The sequence below is a fragment of the Nelusetta ayraudi genome, unplaced genomic scaffold (assembly GCF_046127955.1).
Source record: "Nelusetta ayraudi isolate G7.1 ecotype Tasmania unplaced genomic scaffold, CSIRO-AGI_Nayr_v1 ptg000048l, whole genome shotgun sequence".
Taxonomy (NCBI): domain Eukaryota; kingdom Metazoa; phylum Chordata; class Actinopteri; order Tetraodontiformes; family Monacanthidae; genus Nelusetta; species Nelusetta ayraudi.
The window spans coordinates 8,511,436-8,538,414 of record NW_027466098.1 but is presented as its reverse complement, the minus strand read 5'-3'; the positions used below and the strand labels follow the sequence as shown (position 1 = coordinate 8,538,414).

At 47.5% G+C, this 26,979-nt stretch overlaps 1 protein-coding gene across 13 annotated transcripts in view; it reads right to left on the bottom strand.

Moving 5' to 3' along the window:
* The window catches only part of dock10 (dedicator of cytokinesis 10), a 61,712-nt gene that overhangs the window by 22,487 nt on the left and 12,246 nt on the right, over window positions 1-26,979 (bottom strand). For 3 of the 13 annotated variants that reach the window (XM_076036085.1, XM_076036086.1, XM_076036090.1), the window contains exons 1-16: window positions 17,765-18,093; window positions 11,540-11,659; window positions 9,900-9,989; window positions 9,201-9,283; window positions 6,577-6,649; window positions 6,140-6,292; window positions 5,766-5,900; window positions 4,867-5,053; window positions 3,359-3,447; window positions 3,015-3,098; window positions 2,672-2,842; window positions 2,337-2,579; window positions 1,583-1,705; window positions 911-993; window positions 658-780; window positions 60-139 (exon numbers count right to left, since the gene is read on the bottom strand). In XM_076036085.1, coding sequence (XP_075892200.1) covers window positions 60-139; window positions 658-780; window positions 911-993; window positions 1,583-1,705; window positions 2,337-2,579; window positions 2,672-2,842; window positions 3,015-3,098; window positions 3,359-3,447; window positions 4,867-5,053; window positions 5,766-5,900; window positions 6,140-6,292; window positions 6,577-6,649; window positions 9,201-9,283; window positions 9,900-9,989; window positions 11,540-11,659; window positions 17,765-17,923 — 1,996 coding nt within the window. In that variant the 5' untranslated portion in view covers window positions 17,924-18,093. Of the gene's footprint in view, window positions 1-59; window positions 140-657; window positions 781-910; window positions 994-1,582; window positions 1,706-2,336; window positions 2,580-2,671; window positions 2,843-3,014; window positions 3,099-3,358; window positions 3,448-4,866; window positions 5,054-5,765; window positions 5,901-6,139; window positions 6,293-6,576; window positions 6,650-9,200; window positions 9,284-9,899; window positions 9,990-11,539; window positions 11,660-14,273; window positions 14,461-17,764; window positions 18,094-26,979 lie in introns of those variants that run through there. The other 10 variants (XM_076036078.1, XM_076036088.1, XM_076036079.1 and 7 more) reach the window with 10 other exon arrangements.

The window sequence follows — 26,979 nt, the reverse complement described above, 5'->3', positions numbered from 1 at the left end:
TGTGAAAAGGAGAACAAGCAAGGACGAGAGGTAGAGTGACAAAAGAAGCACAGGCGTACTCGGGTGCTCCAGTGGGATGTGGTCGACTGCAATGTCCAGCGTCCCAGGAATGGTCTGCAGTTTGCTGGTCTTTTCAGCCCTACACACACACACACACACACACACACACACACACACACACACTGCAGTGAAACTTGTGACAGTGACCCATGACCTTTTTATTGGAAACTAGGGCCATTTAGAATTTTTTGACGTCTCTAGGGGGCGCTAGAGAGGCGTATTTTGCCATTTTCTCTTCATTTCCTGAAATTTCTCACCGGTTCTGACCTGCTGGTGAAATTTTGCCGATTTCGCTGTAAGTTCAAGGGGTGAAAATGAGGTTTGAAGCAGCGGAAAATGTGTTAATCATAATAATAATAAGTAGAAACACAGCAATTACAAACAGGTCTTTCGCCTGGCATTGACCTGCTCTGTTCCAGAGCTGATCTTATCGCTGGGGGTGAGTCCCGAAAAATCAAAGTCATTCTACAATGTGTGTACTCAGTATCGGTTGTCGATAAGTACTGAAATGCAAGTGCTCGTACTCTGCTCGTCCTGTAAAAAAGTGGTATCATTCCTAATTAGAAGAAGTCACGATGGCCGCCTGGCCGACTTTACCTCCTGAACTCGGTCACCAGCTTGATCAGGTCGTCTGTGGAGATCTTGTTGCTCTCCTGCTTGAAGAGGGGCGAGAACCGCGACTCTCTGTCCAGCGCTCCCTGGTTGTCTTTGAACACTGACCTGCAGTGACATGAATGGGTTCGGAATGGGATTTTTTTTTTTTACAGACGTTTTTATTAAAAAAAAAAAAAAAAAAAAAAAAGAGAAGCTTTTGGACGAATGAGAGAGACCAAAACCGCTGGGCACTGACCTGACGGACCAGGCAAATGGCATGCGGTACTTCCCCAGTTTACTGCAGAACTGCTTGTTGAGTTTCAATAACTTCTGGACAGTCTGTCATAAAAGTAAAGGGGAGGCGGGAGGGGGGGGCAGACAGAAGGATATGTTAACGAGACGCCACAGTTGATATTTTTACGCCGGGTTGCCTTAAATCTTTGTTGGCAAAACGGGAGGTTGTTTCATATTGGCAGCAGGTTGAACGTCTGGTGATCCACTTAGCTATTTAAACAAGGACCACGCGGAGCGCTGCCATCGGGGCAGCCAGGAGACCCGCTGGAAAGGTTTGTGGAAAAAAAGAAAAAGAGAAAAAAGAAAAGGAAAAAAAAAGAAAAGAAAAACGCCATCTCCGAGCGAGCTGACAGTGTCGGATTTGAAAGATGAAGAAAAGCTCGGAGGGGCCTGACAGGAAAAGCGCTTGGGCAGAAATGCCATTAATTAGACTTTGCAGGAGGTTTTCCAACGTCTTGTTTCTGGGGGGAGGTGGTGGTGGTGGTGTTTGGTGTGTGTGTGTGTGTGTGTATGGGGGTGGGGGTGCATTCCTGCTTTACTTTAAGATACACAGTAAGGCGGAGTTCAAGGCTCTGTGGCGTTCATCAATCCAATCGTCAGAGAGGCTCAGACACAAACAATGAATTTCCCTTACCTTGCTGGAGTCGGAATTCTTGATGTAGGGATCCGTCCCGCAAGTGATATTTCCCATCAGCACCTTCTCCACCCGCGCCACCATCACTATGTCCGTGTGGGGGTTGGTGACAGAGAAGATGGCCTGCGGGGAGAACGGCGGAGAGACTCATTGCAGCCATTCTGTGAGTGTTTATCACTCCTTGGCCCCTTTTCTGATATACAAATTAAGATTTTGTTGAGTAAGAGTAAAGTACGAGTTTTCAGGTGGAATCAGCAGAAACACAAAAATGTCCTATTTAAGTCACAATACAGAATTAGTATTGCAATCTTGTAATCTTTTCCATCTGAAAACCTTTTCACCTGCGTTATCTTGTAAATAAAGATTTTTAGTTCACTTAGAATAGAATACGGGAACGTTGAACGTTGCATAATTACAGAAGCATCTGCAGTGCAAAAAGAAGATAAAATTATGATTGAAAATGAATAAAATATATATATATATATACATATATATATATATATATATATATATATATATATATATATATATATATGTATATATATATATATGTATGTAGAATAAGAAAGGACAACAACTACCTACATCTATATGGCCAGTTTGACTATCTACAAATTATTTACATAATATCACTTAGTGATATATTTTATGCATATTTTGCAGTAACTGATGCGGTAAAGTAACAACACCTTGATGCCTTTGAATCAACAGATTGTGACCGCACTGAAATACCGCAACATATCTTTTTTATTACCTGTTTGGGAAAACATAACCAGCAATCCATGTCCGGGCTGAGGTAACAGTCTCCCGGCTTCCTCTCGGCGGGGGAACTCAGGCCGTTCTCCACGACGCCGGGCCCCGGGGCGCCTGTTCCGCTGGCTGAGCCGCACAGCATCTGAAGCACGTCCTCGTGGTTGAGGTCCACGTGGAAGTCGGCCGACACCTTCCTGCCTTCTCGCACGTCCAGCAGAGACAGCGACACGAAGAACGGCTCGATCTGGGAGACAGGTCGGGCTCGGTGGGTTTACGGACGTTGCAGACGTTGGACTTTGAGACGCGTTAGGTGTTTTTTTTTTTCTCGCTGCTTACGTTGGTGACGGGGTCGGTCTCGCTCTCGTTGATGCAGCCCTGCAGCATGAGCTTGAGTGAGCGGCACGTGATCATGAACCTCCTGCCCAGCTTCTCCTCGAACGGACGCACCGACGTGCTGTCAACCGAATGCTCGGCCCGCGGGCTCCGCAGAACCTGCAGCCAAAGATTCTACTTGAGTGATTCTGTGTTGGATCACCATGTGAGTCAGAAAGCAGGAAGAGAAACAACCATCCCAAAGATTCTGCTTGACTTCAAATTATGATAAAAGGAAATTTCAAATAACAAAAAGATAAAAACATTACTGGACTATGGACTATGGCCATCTTTTTGTTGTACTTACAGGAGTGTCTGGGTCCAGTGAGAACAGATTCAACCTTTCCTCTCTCCTGGCAGAGCGAATTCCTTCATCCGTTTCTGAGATGTACTGTGAAGTGGACAGAAAGAGACCATCTGAATGCAGAAGATAGAACTTGTGGAAACCAGCGTTGTGAGGATCCTTTGTGTCTACTTGTGGATGTGCGTGAGCATCGCAATGTAAAAGACTCTAACGTGTAAAATGTATCAGTCTTTAACATCGTTGCGTAAAAGGCTGACCCACAGACTATTCCCTGCATTTTTAAACCACACAATGAAAGCCGAGCGTCTGTGAAGGACCACTGGAGGAGACTGTTTTTTAGTGCCGACCTTTGCCAGTTCAGGATTGATGCCGTTCTCCGTCGTGGTCTCCTCACCCTCCTGCAAACAGCTGTCAGTCAACGACAGGTCGAACACATCTGGAGAGAGAAGAAAAACAGGCTGAGTGATGAGAACTCCTGGTAGAAAACAACACACACACACACACACACACACACACACACACACACACACACACAGTTGTGTGTTCAGAGATGATATTCTCCTGTCGCCTTGCAAGGGCCTCCAACTAGCTCCTCCCATTCTGACCTCTGACCCCTGGCATCAACACTGGATATTTCCTTTATTGGAGACCATTCTGCGTGAACCCCAGCAGACCCAGTCAGGGCAGCCCGTCTGGCACCAAGTCTCTTAAGTCAGCTCACTTTGAACTTCGGAAAGTATAAGCACTGAATCCCTGTCACGCGATTGGCTGATTAGCCGCCCACTGAGTGCATCATACACACCCCTGTCAGAGAAAAACATCCCTCTTCGTTCAGCCGTTTATGCATCATGGGGCAGCCTGGTTCTGGGTATAAAATCTTAATGAGCCCGGAGAAAATCTTTCTGCCATGCCGCGCAGAACAAAACGGCTCATTACTGGCAGGTCACCGCAAGCTAGCGGCCTGCTTTCGCTGCCAGATTACAGACCACGGGGCTACGGCTGATGAAGCTCTTGCATCACTTTACACTCGGCCAACTTTTAATGCCTCATCAGGGCGCTCAACATTACAGGCCAATGCCCAGGCTGGCACAAAAAAAGTGGAATTTCTGCTTGCGAGCAAAATTTTAATCTGTGTAATAATAACAATGTATCGAACAAAACGTGAAGGGTGCATTTCCTGGTGGAGCTCCTATTGACTGAGATGCAACTACAGCTTTGTTTTCAGATCTTTGTTTTTTACCCTAGACTCAATGGGAACGGACAGAAAGCAGCATTTAACCCTGTGTTTACAGCCTCCTGGTAAAATGATTCCCGGTTGCACCTTATGAAAGAGATAAGAACACGGCAGCTGTGTGAGCAGTCTCAGGGGGTGGTGGACAAACACCCCTCTAGGTAGGGGAGTGAGTACTAACCAGAGAGAGGTTTCATCCACTTAGTGACATCACAAAGGGGATGGTTTCTACAAATGATTCTTGTAGCACACACTTTCTGGAGTGAGGCAGTGTTTCCTTCATAGAAACACATTATCATTGGAGAACATTAGAAAAGTGAATTTTGTATGATAAGAGACAAGAGAACATAGCTGTGGTTAAGATCAGGCCAAGATGTCATTAGAGTCAGACGAAGTGGAGACAAAGAGCTTTAGAGAAAAAAAAGTCTGATATTGAGTAAAGTAAAAATGTCTCTTCTCCCTCGAGCAAACGAGTTTTACATACGCATTCAATTTGTGCAAACAATGTCTTCTGACTTCTCCAGTTTGAAGAACCAGTCGTGTTCCCATCCGTCTCTCCACTCAACACGTCAGCTGCTGGTGGCCTTTGACCGAACAACCGCAAGAAAAACAAAGGCAGCTCACCCTGCCGGTGGTCGGTCAGATCCACACTCTTGCGGTCAGGAGCCGGCCCGTCGTGGGGGCTTATTTGCAAGATGCGGGTCAACGTGCTGATCCACTCCTCCATGTCCTGCTCACTCTCCGCGGCCAGCACGAAGTAGGTGACCTCGTTCATCTTCAGCTCAAAGGCGTGTTTCCGGAGACGGTTGTTCTACAGGGAGGGCGAGAGGGAGCACGGACGGATTAGCATGGTCGGGTTTGGGCTCGTTTAGTAAGTTTTTGGAACAAAGACAGCTTGCACACAATAACAATTCTTAGCCGATTTGAATTTGGTGAGAATGAGTCAAACTGAAATGACTTCCCCCCCGCCTCTGAGAGGAGTCCAAGAGGGCAAAAGTTGAATTCTGTACCCACTAATTCTAAGTAATAACACACTGAGCTAGTCCCATTGTGCACAATTACTATATATCAGACTAGAATCTACATGTGCACCATGCCTCACAATAAAAAATGATACTTGATCAATTGAAAGCCTGTACATTAGGTCAGAGCAGATTAGATTACATTAGAGGACTCTATTAAATCCCAATAGGGAAACTTTTTGCAACAAGATCAAACAAACAATCAACAGACAACAAAATAATTATGATTATTTGATAGTATAATGACAGTATAATTGTAATAATATACAGCTAGCACAGCAAGCAGTGCTTATTAAACAGTCTAACTGCTGCAGTAGCAAAGGAGCTTCTATTGTCCAATAGTGCACTGTAGGCATCTCTAATCAGCAGCTTTTCATGCACTCATGTTTCACTGCAATCATCAAATCAAGGCTTTAGGTGCTTCTCGGAGGCAAGACCCGTTCACAAAAGTTTGACAGTCGATTTAACCTCCAGCGCTGCTAGCAGCGTTTAGAGACCCACCTGCACCACGCCGGTGCACGAGTCGAGGAAGATGCAGCCTTTGGGTTCCTTGGAGATCTTCTCGTCTTTGTAGAAGTTCATGATGTAGGAGTTGTCTGTCAGCTGGGTGAGCTGAAAGTATCTCCTCTTGAATGACTGTGCGGAAAAAGAAGAGGACACTTCATTGCTTTGGGGACACGCAGGAACGTTAAAGTTGGGGTGAGGAAGGAAAAAAAGAAAAGAAAGAAAAAGAAAAAAGGAAAAAAGGGAAAAAAAGAAGAAAAAGAAAAAAAAGAGAAAAAGAAAAAAAAGAAAAAAAAAGTTGGGTGAGATCGAAAAAAAAAAAAAGGGAAGTTAAAATTGTGTGTGTGTTTGTATGTGAGGCGTGACCTCACCCGCACAGTGATGCTATTGTTGACGGTGCTGTTGAAGTTCCCCTTGTAGAGCCAGCCCGACCGAAACACACCTATGCCCCCGCCGCCTCCTCCTCCGCCCCCTCCTCCGCCGCCTCCCCCTCCCCCTTTAGAGGAAGACAGCGAGGTGGTGTCCTGTGCAACAACAAACTCATTAGACGATGATTGACGATTGAAGGCAGAAAAAAAAAAACACGCCCTTCCGCCGGAGAATTACACTCATAAACAACGTCCTGCTGAAATGTTAAGAGCTAATACGCAGTGTATTTGCGAGGGCCAAATACACTTTGCCCCTCGCAAAGTGTATTTTAACAGCTTTAAGGCAGCGGTAAACTGATTTAAACGCACATCTCGCGACGGGTCCAGCATGTAATGCTCTTATCGGAAAGGCATTTGTCAAGAATATGGTCATTACTGACCTCATCCTTGTCCATGTCCTCGTAGTCGATCTCGAAGGAGTGGGACGGCAGTTTCTCTGCCTTGAACAGCTTCCTGTAGGGGAGAGCGGGGAAAGATGAGAAGGCCCGCGAGGAAGTCTGCTAATGAAACATCTTGGAAGAAAGAAAATAGATCACTCCTTGAATCGATCCGACCGCGCGTGGGGCAGTGCAAGACTCTGGGTGAGGATGTGATGGTCGCCGAGTTTTACAGAAAATAACCAGAGCAACATCTGCAGAAAAGGTTTTGTCGCGCCACACTGGACAATGAACGTACCTAAAACTTTCACACATTCATTACAATTGCATGGCTAAAAATCTGGTTTGCTCCTCTTACACTGAAATTTTAATAAGCAATTTCTATTCTATACCAACTGTTGTACTTTCTGGCTAGCCATAACCATAGGATGTGTCCACACCAGCTCTTCTTACTCACACTTTGGTTATTAGCTGACAGCTCAGTAGGGGGGGGTGAATGAGTGAACATGCAATTAAACTTCAATGCGGCTCAAAGGGCATCTTTTTGCTTGATCTAGTGTTCACTACACTGCAGCGAGGCGGTTTGTTTTGGTTCTCATGGAAAGCAAAACTACAACAACTAGCTAGAATTACATCAGCTGCAGCCCCTTTTAATGTTCAAATGTCTTGCGTGTGCGTATTGGGAGCTGCAGACGGCGAGCCTGGAAAAACCCTTTGCTCAAAAGTCGTGCAGTCGTTGAGGATAGCCTCGTGAAAAAGAACAAGAAATCACTGGAGGCCACCATGTTCAACATGGTTCTGGTGAGTGTCGACAAGCTGCTGACGCAGGAATGCCAGAGCTGGACGGAACGGGGACGATTCCACTTTTAATCACAGAGGAGACGAACCACACGTGAGGAACGCTCACCCCGTTCCCGGTGCCGCTCTCCAGCACAGGCCACCGATCAGCCTTACACAAACAACGGCGCAACAGAAACGCCGGCGTCCGTCTGCGAGTCGGGCCGAGCTCGCTGGAACTGGTGTTTACACTTTATAGTTGGTTCCTGGCCGTCGGTTCAGAGGTTATGTGAACTGACTGCAGGCGCTCAGCGGCGGCACCGTGGGACGGAGGAGGGACATTCCTGCGGTCGTGAGCAGAGACTGCGCGCCTGTTCCGGGCCGCTCGCAGAGGGACTCGCGCAACCTGCAGCAGACTGACTGACAGGCAGCCGCAACTAAACAGGCGGCGAACAGGCTTTATTTAATTTTGTTCTTATAAGGACACTGAGCGTCAAACAATGGCTGCGGTTGAGACGTCCTCCGTCTTCACATTTCACCTCGCCGTCGTCCGACACATTATTTCCCCGCCTCAGCTAAACAAACTGCGGTCGAGCCGTGACGCTCGTGTTTACACTTCCTGGACAAAGACTGCAGGCCGCTCAAATCTAAAAATACGGTTTTTGAACGGGCCATGTAGACCTCATGAGAAAATGCACTTCGGTGCAGTTTGTCTCTTTAAACGGAACCAGAACAAAACTACTGTAAAACAAAGCCTGCAATGGAACACCGAAATACTCAATCAGAATTTCAGGGATGAAAATGTGTTGACATGTTCCTGTCTGTGAACAGAGACGATCGGAGTGACGGATCCCAAATATGAAAGTGAAACTCGGGGGCGGATCAGCCGCCCGTGAAGGTCAAAAGCTCAAACGCTGGCCTTGTCGGCGACAAACTGAGACAACAGTGCAGACAATATGGCGACAATATGCAACTGTCAACAGACGTGCTGACAACAGAGTCTGTCTTGGGCATTTTAAGAAATGTTTTTCGCCACAGTCAGCACATATATTCCATTGATGTGGGCAGTGGCTTGTGTGACATTTGGGCCAAGTTTACTTGCAAGCCGGAACTAAAATTGGAATGCGTGCCTTTGCAATATTTTTTTTTAGCCTTAAAACAAGAAAAAAAGAAAGAAAGAGAAACAAACTCTGCAGAATGTGCGCCCGGCCCGGAGTCGAGCAGAAGGAACATAAACATTGCTAAACTAAACTAAAATGCATTCGGCTGCTCAGCCGGGAGCGACAGCAAACAAACGACGGTGGTGAAGGCACCGACGAGAGGAGCCGCTGGTCCACTGAGAGCTGCAGCATCCACATTCTGACGGACAACTTTGGGGCGGGGGGGAAATGGCTAGCTAATTGAAACTCGATCAAACGGGAATTCCGTCGACCAGAAGATCAACTGTAATCCACTGTGACTGAGCCCGCCCTGCTATTGTCGCGTGGACCAAAGGCCAAACCGCACCACAAGTGTCACATTCGCTGCAAAAAACATGTGCTGAGAAAGCAGCCGTTGACACACTTAGGCAACACGCTTATTCGCCTGGCTACCAATTATTCATGATTCACGATAAAAAAAAAAAAAACATTTCGGCAATTTTCACGATTATAGTGCAGCCACAACACAATGTGTGTGTTTCATGGGAAAAACAGGCGGCACCGTTTGCAACAAGCTCTAACCAAAGGCCGAGGACTCTGCAGGCTAAATTGCAGCGTCTCAATTCCTCTTTCGAGAGCAACGCCAGAGTTGCAGACTTGAAAAGCAGGGCACCGGAGGGAAGTCGGTGGGTCGAGTGCGCGTGAATTTACCTGGGCAGCAGGCGGTAGTCTCCGGCGTAGTCGTCATACTTGAAGTGGACCACATTTAGCTCCGAGTTGTAATACTGACAGGCCTGCGGGAGAGAGGACGGAGATTCAGATGTGGGTGATTAAATATTAACTTTGTGGAAATGAATGATGCCCTGGGGATGGTAGATGGACCTGGGGGAGAGTGGAGGAGGAGGAGAGGGAGGGGTGCTGCTGCACAGATGATGTGAAAGCAGACCTGAGTTCCCCTCCTGGGGGGGAGGAGAGGAGCGGGAGGGCTTGCTGCCAAGTGACGAGCACTCTTAAATGATTTAAATTATAATAAAAAGGAACCAGAGTGAAGCTCGTCCCTGAGGACGCAGTGAATGATGTGTTGCTGTCTTTGCTGTTCCTCTTTTTCAGGGTTTGAATAATGAATACATATTGAATATAGGTGTCATGAAAGAAGAAAGCTGCAAATATTTACGACCCCTTGGACATTGCTGATCACAGGCGCAGCTGTGGTTATTGTCATACACACATGCACGCACACACACACACACACACACACACACACACACACGGTGAGAGCAGACTTCTGTTTTCGGGACACCCTATAAAAAGAACAAACCGAAAACCCACGCGGCTTCCCACACACACGCAAACACACCCACCCACACATCCACACACACACGCAACCCGTACACACGCAGGCGACCTCACCTGTCTGACCAGCAGACACTCCGCCTGTAGCTCCGCCCCCTCGGGGACGGTGGACTTGAGAGTGCGACTCTCCTGAGGCACAGTGGAAACCTGAAGCGACACAAGCATCAGCAAGGAGAGCGTTAGCGGCGCCGGACGTGAATACAAAATAAGTCACTTTTTATTGGCTCACTAAAATTAGCCAGTAAAGACAAAACAGAGCACAGCCATCACAAACATCACACTATTGCGTGACAAGATACATATTTGTTTATATTGATTTCTGAGATAGATAGATAGATAGATAGATAGATAGATAGACAGTTAGATAGTTAGATAGATAGATAGATAGATGGATAGATTGGTAGATAGATATATAGTATTTCAGTTTTCCAGCTGACCAATCATTCGTAAGCAGTCAGTTGTTTTCAGTTCAGGGCTGCCATCTGCTACTTTAGGGGATTACCTCCCCCCTCTAAAAATCCCTCAGTGGGAACTCACACTGTAAATCACTAACACATCCTATTTTTTTGTTAACCTCTAAGTGTGTTAGGTGATTTCCAAACTGAAAGTCGCAACTTCAATGTCGTTATGCGAAAAACCCGACTGGGACAATCCAGGCGGAGGCCCGGGACGTTCACGTCCAAAACAATACAAACAGCTTTGACTGGTCACTGAAACAGCTTCGGAAAACACCTCCGGACCTCGAGGTGAGAAACTGAACCCGCTGCAGACTGCTGAGCTCATGTTCAGCGCTCAGCGTGTTGTGTCAACAGGCGGCTTTGCGTCTTATTCTTCAATCTAGCAGCTGGAACATGATCACCTTGAATTTGACCTGACGTGAATCGTGACTTCTGAGCTGAACAGAGTGCAGCGTTTATTCCCCTCAGTGAGCCAAAAGCCCTTCAACTTTGGCCTCGTTGCAGCTGCACATCACCCCTTATTGAGTCCTTCTTCCTTTGTTTTCTCTGCACCTCCTTTCAGTGAAGAACAACTTCAGGAGACAATGTGTTTGAAACTTTACGCTCGTAATCGTGAGTTAAACACCGCCCGCCTATTCCTGAGAGCAGCATGGCAGCCCAAACAGAATGGGGACGGCCCCAGTACACATACATATGACACATTTAACCATTTTTGTCTCACGCACAGCTGCCTGTGAATCACACTTTGGACAGTGGAGGAAGCCGTACCTGTCAAAAGGCGAGTGGAGTGAGGGTGTGAAGTCTGGCTAACCCAATAAAAACTCTCTTCCAAACGCACTCAGAGTGGTTGCAGGACAGCAGCAACTGAACAACACATATATAACAACTCTGTTTCGGAACAAATATCCTGTAGTTCAAGAGTATTTAATTTGTTTAAACTGAAGGTGAAAGGCGGTCCAAAGGTTGGGTCCCCAGGCCTGAGGCCTTCCTGTGTGGAGTTTGCATGTTCTCCTTGTGTCTGAGGGCACTCTGGCTTCCTCTGGGAAACTGGGAACTCTAAACTGGTTTGTCTCTATGTGGCCCTGCAATAAACTGGCGCCTCATCCAGGGTCTAACCCAGCGCTGTGACTCCAACGGTGTCAGAAAACAGATGAATGGGTGGTTTAAATTGAAAATATAGGTGGGTGATTTTTCTTTTTTCTCCACAGGGCACAGACACAGTATTGCACTCGCACTCACAGAGAAATCATTGTCGGGGAAGAGGAGCAGCTCCCTCAGCGGGTCTTCCTTCAAATCGTCGGCAAGTTCAGAGATGACCGTCTCGTAGTCGAGAGGGTCAATCACCTTTGGCTTCTCCTGCTGGAAAAAATAATCACAAAACACACAGGCAATTGATTAGCACCTCCGGTTAATAAATATCAAGATTGACAGCAGGGATGCAAACGATCGATTAATTCATTGATGGTTAGTTGATCGATTAACGATTAAGGGTCCAATGTGACCCATTTTTACTGGTATATTATGACCATCACAGTATCTACAGGTGAATTGCTCTTTCCTGCCACTACACTGTTATTATGATGAACTACCTGTGTAAAAAAAAAAGTTCAATTAATTGCAACTAATTTAATTTAATCGATTAAATTCTTAATCAACAATTAATCGATAATCGATGAATTGTTAACATCCCTACTTGAAAGTGATGACGAAGGGTATTTAAACTCCCCTGACTCTTAACTTTATTGCAGTACATTTATATTTACACTAGAAGTGGGTATCATACTTATATTATTTATGAGCCAACAACAAAGTAAAGTATGAGAGGTCTATGTTTTGCTTTCAACACTGACGTCTTTCATGTTTTGCCGTCTATATAGATACATGTGACGTTTCTCAGACTTTTTCCTCCTTCTTTCCTTGGTCATTTTAAAGCTCAATTTCTCTCCCCCCCCCCTCCCCTACCCTCGTTGTTACAGATGTGAAGCGCATTATTCATTTGACGCTGGAATTCTATTAAAAGCACACTCATGATGGAATGCTTCCTGCGCGTTGCCTCGACATCATTAGGACCTGGAAGAATTTACAAGGAAGCTGGAGCTGGAGGTTCAGTGCGGCTCAGCACAGGAGTGTTTCGTTCAAATTTGACGCTCTTATAAAAAGAGGAAACGCGAGGCGGAGGATTAAAAAGTCAAACTCTCGGCTGGTGTGAACCAACCTATGGAGCCGTTGTGTAAAATGACACAACACATTTTTACACAAAACGAACTAACCGTTGGACAATGGCATGGTTACTGTGCAAAGCGTTTTGTGTGTGTGTGTGTGTGTGTGTGTGTGTGTGTGTGTGTGTGTGTGTGTGTTAAATGAGTCACCTGAAAATGCAGCTGTTATTCTAGGACAAGTAACTTTTGCCATTCAGAGAACAGCAGCAGTTGCAGAGCGTGAGGCACAGCAGGCTGCGGCGGGGAGGAAGTAGTGATCTCTGGTTTTGTTCTCATGCAGAGCCGAGCCGAGCACCAAGGGGCTTTTAGAGTCCGACCCCCCCTCCCCGACCGACCACCACCGCAGCAAATTGTAACAGCCAGAACAGGCCACTTGGCAGCAAACCCAGAGGGGAGGGGGAGAGGGAGAGCAGGGAAGTGAACTCAACTGAAGGCAAGACAGCAAAGCCAACCCCCCAGCACCCGCCCACATGTTTCACTCTTCACTTGGTATCCCAGCACGGGAGGAAAATTTTTACAAAATTGATTTCCAACTGTCCGGGCTTGATTTACGCTCAGCCCGGAGCGGCAGTGTTTTCAGCGCGACTGCGACTCTCGAGCTCGTTTTGCTTCCGTCATGGAGCTGAGATTGTAAATCACACGGTGAACAAAAAAACAAAACAACCCAGCAGCAATCGTTACAATGGATTAACCTTTAAAACCAATCACAAGTCCCAAATAAACAAAATGGAGAGCGCGCAGCGCGCTTGACATCTGAAAGCTGAGGATCCGCAGCCTTGGTCAGTTGGCGATGATGCGACCGTAAAGACGCGAGTTCGGACATGAGTCAGAAACATTCGCCTTCGAGACGAAGTGAAAAACGAAACAGCATTTCAGCCCTTCACACTCTTGCAGCCACGGCTGCTTGGTCCACCCTGATTCTCCTCCGCTCTTGTCGAGGGCACACTTCCTGAATCAGCAGAAGTGCAGTGAGTTCACCTGCGTGTCGTACTACAAAACATTTCTCGTAAAATGTGGTTCTTAGTTGCACGGAAGATGATGAACAGGCTGAGAAATTGACGGCATTTCTTGGATGTTACAGTAAGTCCCAGAAAACGGAAAGTTCCACAACTCCCAAGTGTTTCCACTGAGTTAGCATGTACAAAGGACATCCATGCTGTCATATGGACCTACAGTGGGACGTATTTTTCCCACTGGTAGCTAAAACTATACAGCTGTGCAAGAACTAAAGGGCAATTTAATTGTTTCGTTGCCATTTTCTTGGCAAATGGACGAAAAATGTTGTAACTGAATCGGTCGAAAACGCTTCCAAGATGAATATCTCTTCCAACCGTGAGGGTTTCCAGTTCAGTGGCCCGGGGGTTGGGCGGCAGGGCAGCCCCACGGGCAGGCACATGCAGATTGGAGGAGGGGTTTTCATACGGCGGTTGTGATGTCACGTGAGCTGTTTGGGGGAAAATCTGACTTTCCCCCTGAAGAGATTGAACACCGTGACGCCGTGACACGCGACGCTCACAAAGCTGCTAACTCCGCTCGTAATCTTCAGAACGGCAGAAATGTAGCAACAACATCGTCTTTGGAATTTAAAATCAATATTCTGTCATAAAGGCTGAGCTCTACAGTGTTACTGCGGTCGCTGATGCCGACGTGAAAACCATGTGACCAGCCGCTAAAACAGAACGTCACGCCGAGAGACTGGGACTGGGTAGAACAAGTACAAATTTGAAAAAAGAAAAAAAGAAAAAGATACCTACAATGCTCAGGGTTTTGAAATTCGCTCTCACTCGTTTGCTCTTCGCCTTCTTCCGGAAGGTGATCTTGCTCCTGAAGCTCATGGCGAGCGTTGGGCGGCCGAGCGGCAGAAAGTCAACTAGATGGCGCAAAACATCGCGGGCGCAATGTGCTTGTCAGTCAGACGAGAAGCAGAACTAGCCGCAGGGGCTGGGTCTGTGTTCGCGCACGTGGATACGGAGGAAGTCAGCTGAGAAAGACGCTCAGAGAACGAAACAAAAAGGTGAGGGCCGACCCGAGATGCCCCCTCTCGTTTTCTTTTTTTTTCCTGTTTGTGGTTTTCGACCAACTTTTTATTTCCTGATGGTGACGCAAATAAGGTCAGCGGCCTTTGAACCCCCGCCGCCGACAATGCACACACACACCCACACACACGCACACAGGGCACGATTCCTCTCTCTCGGCTCCAGAAGTGATTATCAAGCGCTAAAAATCAAACCCTCAGCAACTTCTTTTACCCACTGCAGCACTTATCAATAGCATGGCATCGGCTCACTTCTGACTTCCTCTTCTGGCTCGAGCTGTTTCCTCCACCTGAACCTCCTGCGCCAGAACCGTCTGCAGCACGGCGAGGGTGCGGAGGCTCAATCAAATGAGGCAAAATCTCAAGGGGGGGCAGGGGGGGAGGCTAAATACAAATTCACCCCCCTTTCAGATTGCATCGCGACGTGAACGGGCCGATGACGGCTTGCAGTCAGACGCACACGCACGCACGCAGGCAGCATGAGGGGACGTTCACTTCCTCCGCGGCCGACCTCAGAGCAGAACAGAGATCAGAAAAAGAGGAAATGCGTCACAACGTATGAAAAAAAATAAAATGCCATACCTGTGTTATAAAGTCTCCAATGGCACAGACGGACGAAAACTGAAGTGTGTGGGGGGGGAACTAAACGGACTCCGTTTTTTTAAAATGGCCCTTCACCTGTATTAACGCATGTGGGTGTTTGGTTTTTTTTTAAATATTAATTTCACATTTTTCAAGCAGATGCCTCCTAGCTCACGTTGTGCATATTTCCACCGGTGGTTCTGACAGTTCTGACAAGAGCGCTCCGACGATGAAGCGCAAAGGTTCAGCTTGCAAGCTGGGCCGACGCTGCGGCGACGGCGGCCGCCGCGCCAAGACGATGAACTTGTGCAAGTTCAGCCAGGACGAGATTATAAGTGGAGCATTCGTCTTTAACAAAAAATAAATAAATAAATAGAAAAAAGAAAGATCTCTTTTTTTTCCCTCATTTAAGGAGCTCTTTGATGTTTGGCACATGAAACAGCGAATCATAACGACGGCCGCACGCCGTCAGGCATATTTAACCTCAAGCAGCAACCTCTCCTCCTCTCCCTCGTTCCCTCCTTCCATCTGCTGCCGCTGCTTCTGTCCCTCTAGCCCCCCCCCCCTCCCCTTCCCCTTCCTCATATCATCAAACATCCTTTTATTCCTTCTCACTTTGATTCCCCTCGCGTGCGTCCCGATCCGGGCTCCCTTGTTCTGGCCGAGCTAAACGCACCTCCTCCAAACCCCTCCACCTCCCTGACGACATCAGCAGGCCGCAGCTGTGAGTGGGGCACGGACAGCGCAACAGACTTGCCTTCCTCCAGCAGAACATGGGAACAGGGGTGGAGACAGACAACCTCTGGGCCTCTGGAAAGTTTAGATGGAACACGAAGGAGTTTTTTTACTGCAGGCTGAGACGGGGAGGAATCACAAAAATCGCCCCCCGAATACGCACACAGGCCGTCATCCCCGTGCAGCAAAATGAAGCCCTTGATCATCCCGTCATGGGAAAGACCGGGAGATGGACTGATAGGGCGTCAGAGGCAGAGAGCGAGGGAGACTTTGGACAGCTGAGGCAGCAGGCAGAAAGAGGAGACAGACGCGACATCTGCTTTACATCACCGCAACAAAACGTGGTTACTGGAGGTGGGGGGGTGGGGTTCGGTGGGAGCGTAATGGGGATTCCTGCGTCAAACAGAAGTTACTCCACCAGGATAAAAGCTGGAGTTTGAACGGGCTTCGCTTCGAGAGGTCCCACATTGTGCAAAGCAGCGGTTTCTAACGGCAGTGTGTTTGTGTCTGGACTGGCGGTGAACTCCACAGAAATGTGAGAGGTTCATCCTTGATTTCCTTTGCTGGCAGTCAGTGTCTCACACTGTGTTGGGGCTGCCAAAACCAAGTAAAAAAAAAAAAAATTATATATATATATATACACACACACACACACACACACACACATATATATATATATATACATATACATATGTATGTATACAGTGCATATATATACATATATATATATAGTACATGTACATAGTGTATATGTTTTCTAGAGACCAATGCATCATTTTAAAGCATTTTTTTCTTATCCTGACCAGACTGCTACCTACTGTAGTATAAAATAGATCTGACAGTGGATACAATAAGTGGACTAATACAGGGATTAGAAGTACAGACTAATAAATAAAACGCCATGAAAAAGATGAAAGACGACTCAAAGTCAGAGTGGAAGATTTGTATGTGAAAGCAAATCTGATGTTCATGTTGTTGAAGTTGATCATCGTGTTATTACATTATCATTTTGTAAGTCATGAAAATATGGCTGCAAGACTCCTCCCATTATAAATTCGACCTCGCATTATAAAACGAATACCAAAGTAAGGAAACTCGAACCGACTTCCCTGTCGAGTCTGAACGTGGCACCGAGCGCAGCAAAAGAAACAAACGCCTTCTCCGGGGAAACTACAGCGACTCGGTTCAGCCGTGCAGATCAGACCAGGCAGACAGCAGAGGAGACAGTTTGTGGAGGGGGGAAAAACAGAAAAAAACGAAAGAAGAAACAAAGAAGGTGACCGTAACGACCGCACCGTGCCAGGACTCGTACATTTTTCCGCTGGGTCCTACAGAAACTAAGGGGGTCTTTCTAGAAATAATAAAAAAAAAAACAGAGGGGGGGGGAAAAAAAGGAAAAAGGTTGGCGAGTGCTGACAGACACAGATACCAAACAGATGTCAGGCTTCACGCGCTGTGGAGGTCCAGGCCAGCGAACTCACGGCTCAGTCTGCCTGACGCAACTCTGGTCGAATGCCTCCCATCCATCATCATCATCGTCATCATCATCATCATCTTGCCGGGTCACTATATTTATCAATCTCTCCGAGGGCCGCGTGAGCGCCGAACGCAGATTTTTTCCCACAGAAACTGGATTCCTCACATCTGACCCCTCCACACACACACACACACACACACACACACACACACACACACACACACACACACACATTACCCCCCTCCGTCCCCATTCTACCATTTCCGTCCCTCAGCTGTGAAGGGAAACACCTCCCACCTACCTCACCGCCGGCTGCAGAAAAGGAAACAGAAAGACGCCGAAGAGCAAAAAAAAAAAAAAAAAAAAGAAAGTCTACCGGCGCACGACAAAAGCTACAAGTTTGGCGGCTCGGTTACCATGACGATGATGGTGAGGGGCGAGGCGGTGGCCGTATAGCCCTCCAGGGCGGGGGTGGCGGCGTCCAGCGACACGGCGTCCTGACGCGAGCACATGTGGCCGCAGTCGGCCCCGCCCACCGAGCGGAGGAGCAGGACGGCGCTGGCCGAGCAGCCCATAATCCACCCAGCAGCAACAGCGGCAGCGGCAGCGGCAGGAGCAGCGGCAGCGGCAGCGGCCAATCCCAGAGAAGAAGTGCAAGTCGGGCAAAGAGTCGGGTTCGGATCCCGTCCGCTCCCTGGTCCAGCCAGAGGTGTCACTGCCGGCGGTCCATCCTCCCCCCGCCACCACCACCGCCTTCCTCTCAGCTGCCCGTCTGCCCGGCGCTCCTGCAGTCTCCAACTTCCACACACACACACACACACACACACACACACACACCCACACACACACACTGCCACATTCACATCCTCCCTCCCTCGCTTGCTCACTCTCTCTCGCTCTCTCTCTCTTTCTCTCGTGCACACACGGCCACTGCAGCTGTGCACGGTCCAGCCCAGCCCCTCACCCCCACCTCCTCTTCCTCCTGCTTGGTCTGCAATGGCTGTCAGCTGACCAGAACCAGCTGCCCGCCACACATGCATGCAGGGCGCGCGCAGCCTACAAATCGTTTCTCCTCAACCCGCCCCTCACTCACTCACCCCCTCCTCACTTTCATGCTGCGGCGCCGTCCCTCACAGCCTTCAACTGCAGCCCTTTAAAGACGGAGTGTTTACAGTGGGGGACGCTGACGTATAGCACAGCCTGCAAGTAAATAAAGAGCGCCACGTGCAGGCATACAAACATATCTGTCAAACTAAATCCAGCCTTTTAAGTTTGGGGTCGCTGAATCATTTCTGCATTACACTCCATTACAACCAGTTTCATGAAGGAATGACCTTAATGCTCTGCCGTCATCAGCTTAAGTATGGGAACATTTTAGTGTTGAATGAAAATCATTTCCACTCTCTAATTTAAGGTGAATGAGTGAATTCCAACTGTGCAAAGTTCTGCACGAACGCACTAAAAGAGGCTAAAATATGAACCATGATGCTTTGTGTTCCTCTTTTATTGTTCGGCACGCACAACTAAGTGTGATTAGAATGCAAATCTTTGTTTTAGATTCAATTTTAAAGCATTCAACTTCTGCAATGATGGCCGCATCTTGCACATTTGATATTCAATCTCAAAAGTCACATTCGATTAGACACTCAAGGCAACGATTGTCAAAGCCATCCCATAATGAGTTCAGCACATCCTGACTGATTTCCCTGCACTGGTAATGCTCTTAGAGCCAGTAGATCGTTTCATGAAGCTGCTTATAATGGAGTTCAATGCAGAAATGAGTCAGTGACCCCAAACTTTCTAACAGTCGTGTGTGTGTGAGAGAGAGAGGCTGAGTGTGGAGGGAGGGTTAGGAAGTTGAGGAGGAGAGAGCGGGTGGGTTGGCTCTGTGTGTGTGTGTGTGTGTGTGTGTGTGTGTGCTATTACAAATGGAGCATGCATGTGGGTGATTCGAGCTCTGCTGGAATCACCCTGACTTGTGTTCAGCATGCAGGACTCACATGGCGCCGTTAGATTTGGAAATAAACCTGAGTTTAACGCTCAGCATTCCATCATGTCGGAGGCGACCAGCCCGAGTGGTGGCGACTTGGAATCGCGTCGACCGTTTTTTAGCATCATCGGAACTTTCAATCCTTCGTTCTTGCCTTCGCTGCTCGACGTGTGTGGTCAGACCAAATGTGGATCAAAATGGGTTTCACATGTTCTGCCGGGGCGACTCCGTCTGCTTCTTACAAAAACAAAAAAGTAAGAAAAAAAAATCCCTCGCCAGTCGTCCACGCTGAGCCTGAAGTGATCTGCAGTATCGAGTTCACCAGTAGAACCCAGCATCATTGCTGCCGGCCAAGAGTTCCTGTGTGCGCCAGGTTTTACTTTAAATGTAAAGGCTGGAGAGGTACAGAGCTCAGATATCTGCCAATCAAACACTAGCCAACCCCCATTTCAAGATGCATTATTCCCTGAATGAAAAAAAGAATGTCACATTCTTCATAAAGAAAGTAAGAAAAGACTTGACAGGGTCAGAAACCCATGTTTAAGATATGTGCTTCCCAGTTTCTTACGTAAAACTTTGCAGATTCTGTTGTGTTGCTGATTAAAATTGACAGAGGCCGTTGCATAAAAACGGGTTATTTTCATGGACACATGTTTGCTCCCCTATGTGATGAACTTAAAGAAAGTGACAAGAAACAAAACGTGGTGAAATGACCTCAGACGTGCATAACGATACGCAATGTTGTTGTTGCGTCAGCAACAAACAAGCATGCTTTTATTTTGTCAGCCCATATTTGTGCGCCTTTGTCTGGATTTCTGTGTTGATCGAAGCAAAAACTTCTATTCCGGTCCGTTCGGCATTTGGAACTTAATAAGCAGGCTGCAGGCCTTGTTGTCAAAGTCGGCCCGTAAACTGTAATCAGGCAACAGATAACGTACACATCCCGGCATTTGCACACCGCCGGCTCCCTGCAGGGGGGGGGGGCGTAGCCATGGAGACGTTGGGGGTCGCGCTTGTGTCCAAGCATGTGGCAGGAAATTCCACCCACCTCCCACAGAAGCAGTCATTATTATAACTCTTCACTTTGTTAAGCAGCCGCAGCAGCACCGAGTGACAGAACGACACACACACACACACACACACACACACACACACACACACACACACACACACACACACACACACACACAGTAGCGCGCGAGCGGTTGTCATTTCCCTCCCACACTGCTCGCCGCCGATGACAGAGCACACGTCCTGCGCTGCACAGAGAGAAACGCGAGGGGCGAACATGAATCCCCGCCCCCACACACAGCGCCGCCCTCCTGGACGCCTCCGGAAGTCTCACTCAACTCTCTTGGGGCCCCAACATGCCTTGAAGCGGCGGCTAAAACACACTCAAGACATAGAGATGGGCTTTGTTTGCACGCCAAGCCTGCCACAATGGTCCTGTCATGCTAATGTGCCCACACACACATGCCCTGCGGATGCCAGCGCGGTGCCGCAGCTCCCCGGCTAGCCCAGCGCTGGACGCCGCCACTCTGCCTCGCATCCAAACCTTTGTCAAGGTTTAAAGGCATTATTGCGCATTAAGGTTGTGATGTATACGCCGCGTCAAGAGTGGATGGCAACCGTTAAACTGCCACGTTAAGGGACGGGATGGTGGGATTGTGAAGGTCTCGTGCTCAATGTCGCTCATGTGCATCGAGGAAGGGTAGGTCACAGAAATCATGGTCTTGTACAAACAAATCATTTTGATGAATGCATACAAATACAGTGAAAACCTGCATGATGGCCTCAGGTGAAATGCAATCCTTTTCAACAGATGGAGGAAATGTGTCTCTCTTCATTTGTAATTGCTTTTAAAGTTTTGTAAATTGCAGTCTATGCCTTTGAGTTAGCTAGCTGTATTGTATGTAGCTCTACTTTCACGTGTAATTACCTGTCCTGTGTTCTAGTAATGTTTGTCTGATTGTACGGTTTCTATTTTTTTGTACAGTTATATATGCTGACCTCTTGGCCAGCAAGGTCAATCTTGATCAAGAGTTTTTAAATCTTTTTTTCCAAGTTTTATTTTTAACCTGGGGTAATAAAGGAGATGATGGAGATGATGAAGACGATGACAATAATCTAAAATTAAATAAAAACTGATTCTTTGCATGGCTAGAGGAAAATCTGCAGTCAGGTGCTGGCTTAATGGCCAAAAAGATTGAATATTTCAGTCAGTTTCACTCAGCGAGGTAGTGAGAGCTGGATAAGTGATGGTGAACCACGCACCTTAATGGATGAGCATGAGAAAAAAAAAACAACAACACACACACACACACACACACACACACACACACACTGTGTGGTTGGAGAGATGCAATGCAGTGAAGTGAGGGGGATAAATAAATCACCAGATGAAATGGGAGAACAAATCTCTACAAGCATAGTGTTACGTCCCCGAACGCAACCACAAACACAACTACAAGCACGGAGGCGGCGGGACGGAATAATCTGCCTTTTCAACTCTCACACGGCTCTCGCAGTTTATTCCTTATTCATAATGTATTAATAAATTATTTTGTTTCTGAACATAACGCGCAAATCAAATTAAGCATCACTAACAATACCTTTATTACCTTTTCAAATATTACTGTTCAGACAAGACTTTTATTTATTATCCCACAGCAACTTATAGCTTCACAAATCCCAGGCAACATTTCAGCATTGGGAAGAAAGTAAAGAAGTCAGTTAAAGTTGATCTAAAAAGTCAAATTAACATATGCTATATGCATACATATACATACTATAGGTCTATGACACATTTTCTTTATATCAAAATACTGCACAGTCAGCAGCATTACAAGCTGCTTTCATGTGGTTCATTTGTTTTGCATGGCAAGGGGCGAAAACAACAAACACACAAAGCAATTCCACCACTAGATGTCGTAGTTGTGTGCGGCATTTAAACCAAAACAAACCGGCACCCTGTGCGTCCTAAACCACCTCAATCAGGGAAAGCAAGGGTACGAGATGGGAATATATATGGGATTATTACAGATTTGTGGACAATGTCAGTTGACGATGTTTGTTTTCCCCAATTGTCAGGCCTATTAGCATATTAATTGCCATTTCTTCTTCACTAATTTCGACATGACAGAACGACCAACCTGGCTATTGAAAAAAGAAACCACAACACAACACAACGCAGAGGGAGAGAGTGAAACGTGACTCTACACGTTACTCTCAATTTTCTTGCAAGTGTAATAAGCAAACTCTTGTTAATAGCTCCCTAAAGTGATTTTACAGCTTGACAAATTAGAAAAATATGAGGTATTAAATAAAAAAAACACATAGCATTTTACTGCTGCCTGTGTGTCCTCCTGTTGCTCTGGACTGGGACCTGGTTTAAGGCAGCGAGCGAGTCTCAACCTCTGGGGAAGGATGACATCACTTGGCTCCTTTTTGGGCCAGTGTGCCGCCATCATTTGTGGAGTTAATGTCTTCCAGCTGCACAACTTCGGCCCAGACGGTCCTCCGGTTCCCACCGAAACCGGTTCTCCGCTGCTGAGAGTGCTCGCAGTAGCGTTCGAGACCCAAACTGCAGCCTTGTACCCAACGCAACGTTTACCGTTTGGGCAGAAGACGAGCGGGGGACATCTGAGTGATCGCCGAGGCCTCAGCCAACTGGGTCGGGAAGGAAACCGCAGCCTATTAAAGCCCCTGCACACGCTCGCGCACACACACTGCCTTGTAAGCACTTTGCTCTGCTGTAGTCGGGGCTCCCTGTCGAGCTGCAGCCTGAATCATGGCCGCGGCGTTTGATGTGGTGCAGAGCGCCGCCGAGTTTACTCGGGAAAAACACTCTCCTGTTTCCATGGCGACCGCAATGGGAAGGATGCTGTCACTCAAGGGGAGTCGGGAGTCGCGGCCGAACTCGCGTGCGCGGCCCCTGGCGCTCTTCCCCTTCAACCGGGCAGACGCTCGGGAGGGGGGGGGGGGTCAAGCTCGCTCCCCGACACGCTGCACTGCGCTGGGAGAAACGCAGGCGCGCTAAAGGAAATCCATCGGTTGGAAGGAATCGTTTCAGCCGGTGGTTATTTGCATTCCACCCTGCAGCCCCGTGGCTTGGGGTTAGACTAAGCATTAGTCTAGGCTGGACAGAACCAGGAGTCTCTGAGTCTGGGACGCCTAGCGATATGTCCTTATTAACAAGCAGACAAAGACAAGAAGTTGCGCTATTTGGCAGCCGATACTGAAATAAAATGTGTGAATCATGGCTTTTATCGTAGCAGCTGTTCATTATTTTAAGCCCCTTGAAGCAACAATCTGCAGTAAATAAACACAAGGCTCAGGTTACACACTTTAAATGAGAAAAACACAACGCAAAGCTGCAGTCCAGTAGACCGACAGTGCAGCGACACAACCGACTGCACAATCTAAAATTCGCCTTGATGCTGCTGTTCTCAGTAAAACCTCAGCTTGCGGATGCAGCACTGCAGCACGCCACCTCTGTGCACAAACAGGAAGACAAGGTCGGTTCAAACAAAGCCTCACCTAAAGGTTCTACACATGTCTGCACACTGATAACATGATAATCGTCTTCTTCTTCTTGTCTTTTGGGCTCTTCCCTTCCTGCCTGGCTTCCAACCTCAGCATCCTTCTGCTGATATGTTCACTATTTTTCAAATGCACAAACAAGGATGTCTTTGCCACTCATTTGCAAGGAAGTGAAAAGGCAACGATCTCAGAATAGAGTGAGAGAAGAAGTTCTCCTTCTCATGCAAACATCGGAATATTTTTGAGTAAGATTTTTTTTTTAAAAAAGTGAACTGGGCAAAAAATAAAGTTTTGAAATCTTAATGCGGAAGGCTTGACAGAGTTTAATGTGGATCTGGCTTGATCCTCTCACTGCAGGCAGAAACAGGAAGCGCAGTCAGAGCGACAGCAGCACGCTACCAACGCCATCTAGTGCTGGAAAGCGCACACAGCAGGAGGACTTCCAGCTCAGCGCCAGGGTGCGGGTTGACATCACTGCCACCGTGTCACTGATAGGCCTCTGGGGGGCGCTCTTCATCGCCGATGCTATCTGCCTCTTTGGCAGGCAGTTTGTTTGTGGAAAGGAAGCAATTAAGACGTCTTTGACCTGAGATCTTGGAAGTCTCCAGGCAGGAGAGATGTTGAGGAGAGACCAGAGGAGGGGAGATGAGGTGGAGCATGAAGAAGAGGAGGAAGCGAGTGATCAAAAACAAAACAAAACAAAAAAACTACCCAGGGCATTGTTAAATAGTTTCCAGTCGCCGTCTCACTTGAAAATCCAACCGCTTCTGCTGAACAGCAGCCTGTCTCGCATTTTCTATTGTTCAACCATCACGTAAACCTCCAGAGAAGCTGCTCACGTTACCCCAGACCCAGCGGTGCTGGTCACGGTTGCCTCATTTCCCCCGACACGCGTCATGACGTGACACAGACGCAGTCGCTTGATGTCATCGCGAAAGCGCAGTGAAAACGGCAGCAGAGAAAGTGACGGTCAGTGTCTGCGCTGACATCGAGTCATTGAGTCATTGTGTTTGCAGACAGTCGGCGTTGTTGTCCAGTGACTGTGAGGACAAGCGGCAGCGTTGGCCATAGGTCATGTCCACTTCAGTGTGCACGAGCCAACGCAAGGTACAGCTCTTCTCTAATAGATGGTACTGGGAGTCAAATTAAATGTCCAGCGTCAGTGCGCCTCCAATGAATGTGATGGCAGACTTCGTATTAAAGGCCCAGTATGCAAGATTTAGTGCCATCTGATGGTAAGGAAGCATAATGCAGTCATTGTTTAACGTCAACTCCTGTAAGGTCAGGGACGAAATCAGAAAACTGAAAACAGCTCAACATTCTGGACTACTGCAAGAATTTTTTCATTCCACTTAAAAGGTCCAGTGTGTACAATTTGACTTTATTTATAATTTTTATATTGTAAAAGCTTCACATAAATACATTAATAAAAGTGTATACTCGCAATGCAATAAGAGTCATTTGGTTTTCCTGCACTTTGAATGATTGTCATATATATGAGAATATACAAAGAGCAATAAGTTCTTAGCTAGCTCTTAGTTAGCTGCCATCTTGCGCCACCAAATATGAAACGTGCTATCAGGGGGGCTACTTTAAAAGTTTTCCACGGAAATTTGCAAAATTTTACACCTTTTGGACAAATGAAATGCCATTAAGATACCTCTAAATGTCCCGCATTTTGTGGCCCTTAAACCAAAACCTAAAACAAAACAAAATGCTTCCGAAATCTGCCATCGCAACGTTCACTCGCAGGTTCCAGCAGTCGATGAGCAGCGAGGCTGAGCGACGCCGCTCGACTTGCACCGTCACAGAGACGCTGTCTCATTAATTCACATTGTCCCACGTGGCGTCCTGACCACATGTGATCGCAGCCCTATCCCCCCCCCCCCTCCCTCCCCCAGCCTCTGTTCCACATCAGACGGCAGGCGCGGACGCCAGAAGTCGCAGACTTCTCGCTCCCCTCACAAAGAGCCATTCGTCTGCCGGGAGCTCAGCCATAATAAATCTAGTGACGGCCTCCGCGATGGCATGTTGGTGTCCCTCTGTCGCAGGCGGTGGTGACTTGGAAGCATCAGCTGATTCTACAGTGGCGGGAGGGGAGTGGGGGAGGGGGTGTTTAGGCCAACAGAGCAAAGATCCAGCAGAAGGCAGCCTTTCCTCAGCTGCGATTGTTTAAATGTCTTTTCCAGAGATGGTCAGAAAAAAGGAAAGCCTTCGCGAACCCAACGTTACTGCAGCAAAATAAAAGAACTGACAGTCAGGGGTGGATCTCTGAGCGTCGTCGAGCCATGTGTTCATATGCGGGCTATTTTCACAGCTGTTAGGAGTTCACCAAGACATGCTTCTTGCACGCAGGCCAAAGTAAACTATAAAAGAAAAACACTGAGCTTCTGACACTCAGAAACCACAACAATTCCTCAAGCAATTATTGCTAATGATTTCTGCTTCCTGCTAGCTTTGCATGCGCGTCCTCGCTTTGAACCTGCCACATCTGAGGCTCAAGGAGGCCGCTGTAAAAAAAAAAAAGAAGAAAAAAAAAATCCTCTTGGCCGGTTACGCCGGGAAACAGCGCGACGGTTCCGAGATACCAAGCAGGTCTTGTTCTCGTCACCATTAAGAAGAAGAAAGAAGAAAAGAAAAAGACCTCCACGCTGCACCGTGACAGCAAACAAAAAGCCCACACGGATGCCTGCCGTACAATAAATCACTCTGTTTGCGGCGCCTACGTTATGACACCTACACAAAGCCTACATGCGACCTCTGCGTGACCTCCACCCCGGCGCTCGCTATCGAGCAGACGCCCACTCAGCACGGCTCGCCCTCCCCGAGGTCCCAATTCCGAGCCAGGACGCAGCTGCTGCTCTGAAGACTTTTCCTCATGTGTTTTCATATGGATGATGTTCCTTTATCTCAGCGTGTGAGACGCACGCACGCACGCACATACACACACACACACACAAACCTAATTTCTCTCCCCATTTTAAAATCCTTCTCCTGACTCCTTCTCCTGTGCCTTTTTTCCTCCCTCTGCTTCGCTCTCTGCTTCTTCTGCAGACCCTCCTTCAGCGCCTTGGCTGACATTTAAAACACACTAAATTG